Source organism: Mustela nigripes, chromosome 13 (genome assembly GCF_022355385.1).
Source record: "Mustela nigripes isolate SB6536 chromosome 13, MUSNIG.SB6536, whole genome shotgun sequence".
NCBI classification, from domain to species: Eukaryota; Metazoa; Chordata; class Mammalia; order Carnivora; family Mustelidae; genus Mustela; species Mustela nigripes.
In genome coordinates this window covers 37644361-37658166 of record NC_081569.1, presented here as the reverse complement: position 1 = coordinate 37658166, position 13806 = coordinate 37644361, and the positions used below count along the sequence as shown (strand labels likewise).

The window sequence follows — 13806 nt, the reverse complement described above, 5'->3', positions numbered from 1 at the left end:
GGGAGGAAGGTTCAAGGGGTTACTCAGGATAGAGGACAGAGGCTGGAAACAATCCATGTTTCAGTCAGCATCTGAACACGATCTCTTCCTGTGTTGGGGAATTACCCATGTACGCAGAAGAGCTGAAGAGGGGCAAAGTCCACCACCAGCTGGTAAGAACGGAAAGGCCAAAGTATCATCACTGCCCCCATGAGGCGGGCCTGGGTCCCCAGGGCGGTGTGGCCTAGGCGGCAGGTGGGCCCACTCTGAGCATGGCTGTGGCCCTACCTCCCCAGCTTCCCTTGGTCCCAGACCATTTCTACAGGCTGGTTCCCACCTGCCCAGCAATTCTGTGAGCCTTACAATATCTTAGATCTACAAGGCCTAGTTTCTATCACTAAGTGTTGACCTGTGATTGATGTCCTCATGGAAATAGGGAGGCCTCGTTCCCCAGAGTTCCTCAGGGTTAAGTGGAAAACCTGAAATGGTGAGAAGGGAGGTGGGATTTAGGAAGACCCTCAGGCCAGGCTACAAAGAGCCACATGCAGAGACATGAGGGCACAGGAGGGATTTGCTTCTGGTGGAAAACTCGGGCTTCCCTTGGTGTCCTCTCTTTCTTCCATTCCTCTCTTCTCCTTTCCAGATTCTGCCTTCCTCTCTTACCGACAGACAGGTATCCATCTCTCCTCTTTCTTGCCTCTACATCCAAGAAATCAAGGTCTCCCTTTTTGACTAAAAACTGAAACTCAAAAATACCTCCTCTGACACTTCTGACTCACAATTTGTGCTTGGAAACACCAGGAAATATGCAGAAACAGCCTTTGATGAGGGTGGAAGAAAAACAAGGGCCAACTGGTACATTTACAGCAGATAATCCCAAATTTTAAATGTATACATCATCTGATCCAGCAATTCTACTCTCAGTAATTCACCCCAGGCAGAAGAATGATACAAATACAATCCTAAATGTATAAATATTTGTATACAAAGTATTTATAACATCTCGAATGTCCATTAATTGGAAGTAGGCTAAACTTATATATATCCACATTGCAGAATACCAGAAAGCTATTTAAAAAAAAAATTATAGGAGCACCTGGGTGGCTCAGTTCGTTAAGCAGGCATCCAACTCTTGATCTCAGGGTCATGAGTTTGAGCCCAGTATTGGGCTCCTCGGCCAGTGCCCCCCAAAATTTAAGCTTAAAACTTAAAAAAAAATGTTATATACACAGTCACAGAAAGTATCAAGATACATTCTTTTAAAAAGCTATCAGAATTGGGGCGCCTGGGTGGCTCAGTGGGTTAAGCCTCTGCCTTCAGCTCAGGTCATGATCTCAGGGTCCTGGGATCGAGCCCTGCATCGGGCTCTCTGCTCGGCAGGTAGCCTGCTTCCTCCTCTCTCTCTGCTGCCTCTCTGCCTACTTGTGATCTCTTTAAAAAAATAAAATAAAATAAAACTATCAGAATAATATATTTAGTTTTAGAGTAGCCCTGTTTCTGTAAAATAAGATATGTTTATAAAGTTACATAAAAATCAAAAAAAAGTTTACCAAATTCTTCAAGAGTTGTTATACCCAGCGGTGATAAAACAGGGGATTTTGAATTTAAATCACACATTTCTGTAGCACTTCCATTTTCGTTACAAACAAGTTATTATTATTGTAACAAACAAAAAATAAATAGAAGCAGGAATGGCTTTTGAGCATGCAGAACAGTAATGCTGGGAAGTCACTGTTTCCTTTCTAGGCAACACACAGCCTCGGACACAGCAGCCAACATATAACATGGTTCACCATCAGCTTCCTCCTTTTCTTCTTAAACACAACCCTGCACAGTTGGAAATCACAAGCCCTAGCCCAAAGCCAAGAAGAAGCAATGACAGAAGTGTGAGTTGCTGTGCAAGCAAACAAGGTATCAGTTACAGGCAATGATAGAAGGACCACAAAAAGCAGTCCTATGGAATAGAAGCAAATTTCCACAGCTACTTACTGTAGGAACAAGGAGACTTAGGTACCTAGAGCCTCTAATGATATCTCCACATGAAAGCAGCCCAAGTGTCTATTGATAGATGGACTGATAAAGAAGAGGTAGTATACACACACACATACACTCCTGAATGTATTTTAGGTATATACCTAAAGTACAGGTATATACCTATATATATATATGCACACACACACATACATATATATACACGCACATATGTGTAATGGAATATTACTCAGCCATAAAAAAGGAAGAGCTCCTGCCATTTGTGACAACATGGATGGATCTAGAGGGCATAATGCTAAGTGAAATAAGTCAGACAAAGACAAAAAGCATATGATTTCACTCACATGTGGAATCTGAAAAAAAAAACCAACAAACAAAAACCTAGAGTCTTTAATAATATAGAGAACTAGTGGTTGCAGAGGAGAGGTGGAGGGGGGGAGGTGGATGACATTAGATAAAGGTGATGAAGAAGTACAAACTCCCAGTTATAAAATAAGTTATGGAGATGAAAAGTACAGCCTAGGGAATATGGTCAATAATACTGTAATACATATGGTCACAGATGGTGACTATACCTATTGTAGAAGGTACGGAATTGTTGAATCACTAAGCCGTACGCTTGAAACTATGCAATACTGTATGTTAACTAGTTTTCAATAAAAAAAGAAAATGTAAAAAGACATCTTCACATGATAAATAAGACTAATAAGAATGAAAATGGTAAACTTAATTAGTGTCTAGGTTTTAGTAATTCAGGACAATGTGTCCCTACTGAAATTTTAATTAAAAAGCTAAATATTTAGGGGCGCCTGGGTGGCTCAGTGGGTTAAGCCGCTGCCTTCGGCTCGGGTCATGATCTCAGCGTCCTGGGATCGAGCCCCGCATCGGGCTCTCTGCTCAGCAGGGAGCCTGCTTCCTCCTCTCTCTCTGCCTGCCTCTACCTGCCTGTAATCTCTGTCTGTCAAATAAATAAATAAAATCTTAAAAAAAAAAAAAAAGCTAAATATTTAGCCTTATCCCTTAAAAAAATAAACTGCAGAAATCAGGAATATGAACTAATATGAAATATGTAATTGTCCAACATATTCTATAATTAAGCTATTATCTTTAGTTAGGTTGTATTTTCTGAATAAAGTTTTATGAACCCTGGGGTTTGTTTTTAAAGACATTAGAGTAAATATTCACTGTCCTTTTTATTTTTAAAGATTTTATTTATTTATTTGACAGAGAGAGATCACAAGTAGGCAGAGAGGCAGGCAGAGAGGGGAAGCAGGCTCCCTGCTGAGCAGAGAGCCCAATGTGGGGTGTGGGGCTTGATCCCAGGACCCCAAGATCATGATCTGAGCTGAAGTCAGAGGCTTTAATCCACTGAGCCACCCAGGCTCCAATTCTCACTATTCTTTAAAAAAAATTTTTTTTAATTTGCGTATAGTTGATACACAATGTTAGTTTCAGGTGTACAACTTAGTGATTTGATAAGTTTATACAAAATATTTATCATTCTTAAAAGTTATTCCCCACGCACGCAAAATTAACTTATACCCACAAGAGAGAATTTACTGTAGCCTAGCAAGCTTCAATAAAGATTCCATACCTTTGCTCTTGAGAGAAGACCAAGAAATCTCTACTGATTGTCATGAAGATCCAAAGTAGATTCAATATTATAAAACTATATATTTCTTGGGGCACCCGGGTGGCTCAGTGAGTTAAGCCTCTGCCTTCAGCTCAGGACATGATCTCAGGATCCTGGGATCAAGCCCCACATCCGGCTCTCTGCTCAGCAGGGAGCCTGCTTCCGCCTCTCTCTGCCTACCTCTCTGCCTACTTGTGATCTCTGTCAAATAAATAAATAAAATATTTTTAAAAATAAAAAATAAATTTTTTATAAAGACTATATATTTCTTGTGTATTTTTTTTCTACTTTACCTCACCCCCAATGCGTTTTTATGGGCAACAAAACTTAGTCCTTGGTTTTCAGGAGATGAAGCATGGCTTCAAAGAACAAGGTTCCACCTTTCAAACCAATGAAAATTTCAGCCAATAATGCAATTTATTCAGTTATAGACTTTAATTGGGATTTTGAGATTAGATTCAATGTTCAAAAACAACAAAGAGTTGGATTTCATGCATTTGAAGAAAACAGGACAACTGTTAAAATATGACGCCTATGCACCAAAGAATGACGTATTCTCCATTCAAAGTGTTGTTCTCTGTGCATGAGTGTTCAAGTGGGTTAAAACAATAGTAGTGTGTGTACCATTGCAATGGGGAAAACAACCCGTCAGTTTAATTAAACTCCATTTACACCGGGACATGAGCCCAGTTTTCCAACATGCTCTGTTATTAGGTGTAAAATAAAACTTATTTTTCAAACATGTTGTATGGGAGATGGCTGCCGTGTGGGTTACACTTTCTCATAGCACACAGGTCCCCTCTGGATGTGTACAGCACTTCCCAGCACCACAGTACCCAGGGCATGGCAGTGCATAATAAATGCTCGCTTCCTTTCCTTTTTCCTTCTTCCTCCAAATAAAATAAGCAAATGGCAATATGATGTACCCTTATAATATCATTAGGACTCTACTCCCGGGCAGTCCATTCATTGCTTTCTTATTTCATTATATGGGCACCCAAAATGTCCTCTTTAACAGTATCTTGCTTGTGCAAAACAACTCCAGTTTCGAATTTAGCATACCCATGCATACACATATGTGGTAGAGGAAAGAGAAAATATACCCAAATATTAACACCTGTATATCTTTATGGTAGAAATGGAAAGTTTTTAATTTTCATCTTATACTTTTCTGTGATGTTCCAAATGTTTTATAATAAGCATCTATTGATCGAAAACCAAATCTGATACAACACAGTCCCCCTACACACTCACTAGAGGACTAAAATGGAGATGACATACAACACCAAGCAAGCATTGACACTGGAACCACCGAAACTCACACTGTCAGGTGGGAATGTAAACTGGTAAAGCCGCTTTGGAAAACTGTTTCATGATATCAACCACAGCTCCACAAAAAGGAAGACCCAGCAATTCTGTTCCTTAGATATAGAACCAAAGACCCAATCTACAAGGCGGTACCTGGCTGACTCAGTCAGAAGAGCACCCCACTCTTGATCACCAGGTCTTGAGTTTAAGCCCCATGTTGGATGTAGAGATTACTTTGAAAAAAAAAAAAAAAAAAAACAAGAAAGAAAGAAAGAAAAGAATGTACATACAATACTAAATAAGACTTTTAGGGCGCCTAGGTGGCTCAGTGGGTTAAGCTTCTGACTTCGGCTCAGGTCATGATCTCAGGGTCCTGGGATCGAGTCCCGCATCAGGCTCTCTGCTTGGCAGGGAGTCTGCTTCCTCCTCTCTCTCTCTCTGCCTGCCTCTCTGCCTGCTTGTGATCTCTCTCTGTCAAATAAATAAATAAAATCTTTAAAAAAATAAATAAAAATAAATAAATAAATAAGACTTTTAATAACAGTCAAGAAATACAAACAACCCTTTTGGGGGTTGATGTTGGGTCCCTCAACAGTAGAGTAGATAAATCAATTACTGAGGTACAGTCAAACAATGAAATATACAGTGAGAAATATAGCAATGTATTTAGCAATGAGAAAAAAGAAATGAATGCTAGTGCAAATCTGTGCATGAATGTCAACATAATGTCGGATTAAAAAAAAAACCCAGACACAAAAGAGCACACTCTAGGGGCGCCTGGGTGGCTCAGTGGATTAAAGCCTCTGCCTCCGGCTCAGGTCATGATCCCAGGGTCCTGGGATCGATCCCCACATGGGGCTCCCTGCTCAGCGGGGAGCCTGCTTCCCCCTCTCACTCTCTGCCTGCCTCTCTGCCTACTTGTGATCTCTGTCTGTCAAGTAAATAAATAAAATCTTTAAAAAAAAAAAAAAGAGCACACTCTAAATGAATAGGATTCCATTTTTATGAAGTTGAAGAATGATCAAAATTTACCTATGGTTAAAGAAAAAAAAATCACCTATGGTGATATAAACAGGAAGGTTGTCATCTGTGTTGAGGAATGATGCCTGGGAGGAAGTGAAAAGTTCTATTAAACCCTATACACTTAGGATTGCTATACTTTTCTACCTTAAAAAAACTAAACCAACCGGGTTTGCACCATAGCTCTAACTACTTACTAGCTATATGGCCCCAGGCTATACTACTACTAGCTACTCTAACTACTACTAGCTATATGGCCTCTCTAAGCTGCTGGGTCTACATCTGTAAGTGGGGACAGACACAAACACAGCACCTGCCTGGGGGGAATGTGTTGGGAATGGAAGCAGACAAGGGCCGCAGTGTCTACCACAGCACACAGCATGAGGACACGGCCAGATACCCAGCAACCATAGCAGAGGTGATCATCTCCTGTGGTCTCACTAGGGTGCCAGGCACTGCCCCTGGCTTTTAGCTCTCAGTCACTCTGGAATACCATCTCCTCCAGTGGGGGCTCGTTCTCCATCATAACTCAAGGCCAAAAGCACAGGCAGGAACCCAGACATTCAGAAATTGTCTCTGTAGAAAGAACACGAGCCCCAAGATATATTTCAAGAAGGGTGAATCACTAGTTACGCTGCTGCTGAGATTTCAAAGAAAGGAAACTGGCAAGAGTCACACATGAGGACTAAATCCAGGCCACTGAAGAGAAAAATGACTGCAGCCTCTTTTCTCAAAGCAGTAGCTGCTTCCTGCAGGAGGAGAAAGAATATTTTCTTCCAGGGGAATAATTCATTTTAAATTACAGAGTCATTTGGGAACTGAGAGAGCTCATCTTTCTTCCCTAAGGAAAGAGGAGACAAGGAACTCTCTGTAAAGTTTTTCATGTTGTTTAAGCTCAGTTGTTAAGCGGCTGCCTTCGACTCAGGTCATGCATGATCCTGGGGTCCTGGGATCGAGCCTGGAGTTGGGCTCCCTGCTGTGCAGGTCTGCTTCTCCCTCTCCCACTCCCCCTGCTTGTGTTCCCTCTCTCGCTCTCTCTCTCTCTGTGTCAAATAAATAAATAAATAAAATCTTTAAATAAAAGTTGTTCATGTTGACTAGCTAAATCTACTGTCCTTTCATGTAAGTCAGAATCACAACTAAAATAGTGTATAAAATATATTCTTACCGTGTAACATAACTGAAAGTGCTGACCATGAAGCAAGGAACTCAGAGTACATAGATTATTGTAGTTAAATGAAACACTATCAACACCAGTAGAAAGTCTCTGGTTTACAAGATTAACTGGTAGATTTCAGAAGGATTCAAATCCCGTGAATTTTTACTTCAATTAGTTTTTCATTTACTTTCAACTGAGAAAAGACAAAGACAAACTACCTGGTTTTGAACCCAGTCCCACTACTCACTAACTTCATCATTTTGGGTGAGTTACTTAATCTGTCTGTGCTTTCCTCAACTGTAAAAATAGGAAAATAATAGGGTTATTATTAACGACTAAGTGAATTAATAGGCGTGAAGTGCTTAAAACAGTGCCAAGCACTACCAAGCACCACAGAAGTGTTATTACCCTAATGTTTATATTTTCTGAAACAGATGCAGATTTCATCTAAAATTATCAAATTTAGGAGAAATGGGCTGGCTCAGTCAGTACAGCATGCAACTCTTAATCACTGGGTCATGAGTTCGAGCCCCACATTTGGTGTAGAGTTTACTTAAAAAACAAATAAATAAAATTATCAAATTTAATCACACAATTTGCAGATATAGGATAGACTGTCTGAAAGCCAGAGGAGGATGTATACTAACATTATGTAAAGTGAGCATAACCATTTGGGCCTGTAGGGATCCACACACGTGCGCACACAGACTCTCTTTCTCCCTCCCTGCTCTTATACTATTCTTCCTTCTGCTCTACCTCTTACTTCCTCCTTCTTTCCTCCCCCCTCCCTCTCTCTCTCACACACATACACACACACACACACACCCATAAGCACACATAAGTAATTTAAATCAGGTCCACTCTAGAGCACGTTGTACCAATAACCCCAGGATCTTTGGATCCCAAAATAAATCCCAACAAAGATGTGAAATACTACTCTTCTTGCAAATATTTCTAAGGATCCATTACAAAAACACACACTGAAAAGGTATATTTGCTTCTTTTATTTCAAAAGCCTGCTGGAAATTTCCAAGGCACATTTGAGCCACAAAGCTGATGGGTGTTCAAACATGGACTCTTTTCAGTCTTAGCAGAAAAGGCCTACTAAAATTTTACATTTTCCTCCAATTGTGAGTGCAGAAAGCTTTTCATTTTATTCCAAAGGAAATGATCTTACCACAGTTCAACGGTATCTTTATTGTCTGAATAAAGTGGGCATCCGGTGGCCATTACGGAGAGCCAAATGCTAAAACCCAAGGGTATAAAAGTTAAAAGCAACTTAATGGAAATGTCAGTTACAACATTCTTTCTTTGATTTACAAGAATCAAATTCAGAGAGAGCCCTCAAGCAAAGGACTTATGAAGAGTTTCAGCACAACATAATGAAAGCACCCTACTGCCCCTTCTCCCTGCCCTTTCCAATATAAAGACTTTTCAATATTCATATGCTTTTGCTTTTCCACATGGCAGAGAATTCTACTCGAAAATACTACTACATATAATTCTTTCATTTCACCAATAAGCACATCCATACTTTTCTACTAATACTGACCAATCAAATAGAAAATCCCTATCTCACTATATTACCTGCTTTCTTCCTATTATCAGAGTGACATAATTAATTTTCTGATTTGTTAGTTTGGAGTATCAAAGAGCCTTATTTTGCTTACAAAAATAATTGCTCAGTTTAGGCCATCCAGATACCTATCCATTGAAGCCACAACTATAAACACAGCCAACACATGACTGTGGTTCCTGTCTTCGCCCTACCCCTAGTTGTAAAAACCTTACTCAGCTTTATTATTCAGAACTTGGCGCAGTAGGCTTCAGTTTGAGATGAATGATGAACAGAAAGTTGCATACTCAGATTGATTTTTAGCAATGAATTGGATTCTGGGAGCTCAAGGAAATAGGAGGAAACAGAAGCCATATTTTATTTTCAAAATTAATTTCCAGCAGAATCGATTTTCTTGCTGACTTGAGCTGCTAAGTTGGGTTTTGGCAATTCATAAAGCTGCTTTGGGTCTTGATCTAAATATCCATTCATTCTTCAAATGTATGTTTGATTCTACTATGTGTAAGGCAATGTGCAGGATACTAAAGGAGTTGTTTTTTTTTCTTTTTTTTAAATGACCCTGTTTCACTCCTGGACTTTTCTCCTTCCCCAGCTTCCCTTCAGGCCAATCATACACAGCCAAATGGCACTCCCATCCCCTCAGAATGCCCACGTTAGGATCCTGGTTTTTTCTCCTTAAGCTCCTGCATACACTAATACCTGTTATTTTCTTTTTTATTATCTTTTTTTATTATCACATACAGTGATTTTTATAAAATTCAAACAGTCAAGAAGGACATGAAATGAAAAAAAAATTTCCTTTCCACGAAATAACATGTTTCTTGGGACTTTTCACAGAAATTTATCTTCGTAATCAAGAATTAAGACTTGAAAAAAAAAATGGGATCTCAGGATCATACCAATGCACCTTGCTTAAAAAGGAAAAAGAAAACTTACAGTATATTTTGTGAATTTTTCTTTATCTGTACTTACAGATTTGCTCAATTCTGTAATGTACTAATATATTTAACCAGTACACTCTTGGAAGATTCTTAAATTATTTCCAGTGTTTTGCTATTATAATGCTGCAATGGATATCTTTGTATGTTTGCCAGCACACTTGCGCAGGTATATCCATAAGATAAATTCCTAATCATGGAAGGGTTGAGTCAGAATGTACACATTCTTAATTTTGAAAGATCATCTTGTGGCCAACACCACTGGCTGCCTACAACTGCCCTTTTCCCTCGGCCAGCAAAGCTTCAGTTTCAACCCCTCTCCTCTTCATACCCATCTGCTTCAGGAAAGACTAGGCCTCTATTGAACCCACAGATTGGTCTAAGCGAACCACGGGAGCCCACTCTCCCATGCAAGTCATCAGTTCGGGGTGGCCATCTGACCCAGTTTTGCCAAAGGGGGAGGGGGGTCCTAGCAAAGTTTTCCTCTGCTTTCTTCTTTTCCTGTCCCAGGTCATCCCTATATATGAGCACACAGGTTGGAGCAGCGGCAGCCACAACAGGACTGTAGGAGAGATGAGCTCAGGAACAAATCAAACACTGAGGCTGGCAAAGAGAAAAAAGGAAATGCATCTGGGTCTTCCATTAATTAATGCCCAAACTGCCCTACCTTTGGACTTCTGGTTTACAAGAGATAATAAATGTCTTTACTATTTAAACCACTTTTTAAATTTTTTAAATTTTTTTATTAACATAGAGTATGTTATTTGCCCCACGGGTACAGGTCTGTGAACTGTCAGGCTTACACATTTCACAGCACTCACCATAGCACATACCCTCCCCAACGTCCATAACCAGCCCCCCCGCAACCCTCAGTTTGCCTTGTGAGATTAAGAGTCTCTTATGTATTTAAACCCCTTTTAATTGAGTTTTATTTACTTGCTGGTGAAGGTATCCCCACTGCCAAACCACTCCCCAAAAAGAAGTCCACTGGCTTTATAACCTACCCATGGTACATGGGAGTGTCTCATCTCCTCACCCCCTTTATCCCCGTCTGTTCTCAGGGCATTCTCACTCAGTGGCCAGTCTTTTCTTCCTTGGAGAGCCTGACAGTTCATTTAAAAAGGACACCCGGGGACGCCTGGGTGGCTCAGTTGGTTAAGCAGCTGCCTTCGGCTCAGGTCATGATCCCAGCGTCCTGGGATCGAGTCCCACATCGGGCTCCTTGCTCCGCAGGGAGCCTGCTTCTCCCTCTGACTCTGCCTTCCACTGTGTCTGCCTGTGCTCGCTCTCGCTCGCTCTCTCTCTGACAAATAAATCTTAAAAAAATAAATAAATAAATAAATAAATAAATAAAATAAAAAGGACACCCGGCAAAGAGGTAATACAAGGGCTGACTCCTCTTGGCCAAAATTTCATTCTGCTCCTCCCAAGGCACTGCCTCCCAAGGCATTGCACTGAGGCATGAGGCTGAGTTGACTCCTTCAGGAAAGTAGAGGCTGCCATCACAGGGCTGGGATATGCTGCCAGTTCTCTGCTGGGCTGAGACAGTCACAGGCATGTAGAAGGACAAGCCCTAGACTAGGTACTAGGATCACCTCCTTTGGATCTGCTACCTATGAGCCACTTGGCCTAAGACAAGTCACCTAGCCCTCCTGAGGCCTGTTTCTTCAGATAGAAAAGGAGGACTCTGGAAACGAAGGCCCAGGGTCCTTATAAAGATGAGACAGCATGCATGAAGGCCCTGTGTCACTGCCTGGTCCACAGCGGTCACTCCCGTGGACCTATACTGAGAAGGGACCCTGCAGAGGGTAAGCCAAACCTCCGGCCTCCCTGGATACTTTGGCCCTTTGTCCTCTTTGCTCTACCTGTTGCTCTCTTGCCATCAATGTGGGAGCAGATCAAGTCATGACTACTGACCAGAAGGAAACCCAGTGCATCCCTTCTGCCCCTCCCATAGATATTCGGAACTCCCAGGAGCACCAGCACAGAGAATGAATACGAAATGATATCCAGCTACCCAGGAGTCAGTGTGTGTCAGGCTAGTTTATAACTATCAAGGCCTAGGGTGGTAGCTGGACAAAACGTCTTTGATTCTTCACCCAGCTGGCCTAGGTTCCACAAGCTCCCAAAACACTGGTTTTCCAGGTTCTCCCATGCTTCACTCCACTATAATGGAGTAACACAGTCACATTCTTCATCATGTGACTTTACATTATGTCCCACTAGAATGGACCAAGTGCGCTTCCCCACCCAACTGATACTGGATTGGGCCACGTGTTTGTCGTCCAATGGAATGTTGGCAGAACATTTGGAAGTTATGAGCTAAAGTCTGAAGAGTCATCATGCATTTCCACTTGACATCTTACGCTATGGTGATCCGCCCCAAGATGCACATGCACTAGGTAATTGCTGCCCCTTCAGCCTGAGCCCCAGAATAAGAAACACGGAAGAGACCCGAAGCCAAATGGAAGCCTGGCCCAGCCAAGGCCAGCATGGGCCAACCTGACCACACCCAATCAACAGATGACCAAGTGGGAAAAATCAATGTTTGTGGTTGTGAGGCATGGTGATCTGGGGTTGTTTGTTACCCAGCACGAATATGCAACAACAGTTAACATAACCACTGTAAGAGCAAAAAAGACAATTATAAATTTGCCTGGTACATATTAGACATGAGATAATAAAACACGTGCACTTACTGTAGGGACAACTTACTTCATTCATCAAACACGCAGAGCATTTCTATACATATGGCACAGTGCTGGCCCACCGGGAGCTGAGAAAAACAAAAAATACAAAGGCAACCAATTCCTGCCAGCGTCTTCTTAGTCTAGCAAAACTCCAAGGTCCCTAATCCTACTGAGGTAAAGAGCTCTGGGTTAACAAAGCTTCTCTCCATTTCATGCATTCATTAATTGTCCGAGGTTAAATCACAGAAGGGATGACATTCAGCATCTGCGCACATAAGTGATCCTATCTGTCTATTTACTGACGGAGGAATCTACTTTCTTCTACAGATGTACTATTTAACTAAAACACAAAAAGGGGAAGTTATTTTTGTAAAGACAGAATTGAAGTTATTTTTTAATGAGCTCCTTTGTTCTATTAATTTTTCCTTATTCATTCAACCTATATTTACTGAGCACCCATGATCTGTGGCACATGAGGCAGCACACACAATTCTCAGGCCCAAGCCTTGACTGCTGAGGTACAGCCACAGAGAACAAATGAATTATTTAAAAGTATAGTTCAGGGGGGGGGCGCCTGGGTGGCTCAGTGGGTTAAGCCGCTGCCTTCAGCTCAGGTCGTGATCTCAGGGCCTTGGGATCGAGTCCCGCATCAGGCTCTCTGCTCAGCAGGGAGCCTGCTTCCTCCTCTCTCTCTCTCTGCCTGCCTCTCTGCCTACTTGTGATCTCTCTCTGTCAAATAAATAAATAAAATCTTAAAAAAAAAAAGTATAGTTCAGGGGCGCCTGGGTGGCTCAGTAGGTTGGGTCTCTGCCTTCGGCTCAGGTCATTATCTCAGGTCCTGGGATTGAGTCCCCCGTCGGGCTCTGTGCTTAGTGGGGATCCTGCTTCCCCCCAACCCTGCCTACCTGCAATCTCTCTCTCTCTGTCAAATAAATAAATAAAATCTTTAAAAATAAATAAATAAATAATAAGGGTATATAGGTCAGGGGCGCCTGGGTGGCTCAGTTGGTTAAGTATCTGCCTTTGGTTCAGGTCATGATCTCGGGGTTCTGGGATGGAGCCCTCCGTCGGGCTCCCTGCTCAGTGGGGAGTGGGCTCCTCCCTCTCCCTCCCCCTCTCCCTTTTCCCCCTGCTTGTACACAGGAGCTCTCTCAAATAAATAAAATCCTTAAAAATAAATAAATAAATAAATAAAATAAAATAAAAATAAATGTATAGCTGACATATCTGCACAATGTCCAAAGTTTAAAACAAAAACAAACAAAAAAGAAAACCACACAACTCCTTATGGTTTAACTCCAAAGTCCCTGCATTTTACTTTTCTTTTTTTTTAAGCTTTTATTTATTTATTCGACAGATAGAGGTCACAAGTAGGCAGAGAGGCAGGCAGAGAGAGAGGAGGAAGCAGGCTCCCCGCTGAGCAGAGAGCCTGATGCGGGCCTCGATCCCAGGACCCTGGGATCATGACCTGAGCCAAAGGCAGAGACTTTAACCCACTGAGCCACCCAGGG

General features: G+C 41.7%; 1 protein-coding gene across 3 annotated transcripts in view; it reads right to left on the bottom strand.

Moving 5' to 3' along the window:
- CGNL1 (cingulin like 1) overlaps positions 1 to 13806 on the bottom strand; it is a 162055-nt gene that overhangs the window by 137467 nt on the left and 10782 nt on the right. Inside the window, exon 1 of one of the 3 annotated variants that reach the window (XM_059372003.1) lies at positions 12321 to 12372. The exons of 1 other annotated variant lie outside the window; for it this stretch is intronic. In XM_059372003.1, coding sequence (XP_059227986.1) covers positions 12321 to 12329 — 9 coding nt within the window. In that variant the 5' untranslated portion in view covers positions 12330 to 12372. Of the gene's footprint in view, positions 1 to 12320; positions 12373 to 13806 lie in introns of those variants that run through there. One more of the 3 variants, XM_059372004.1, reaches the window with a different exon arrangement.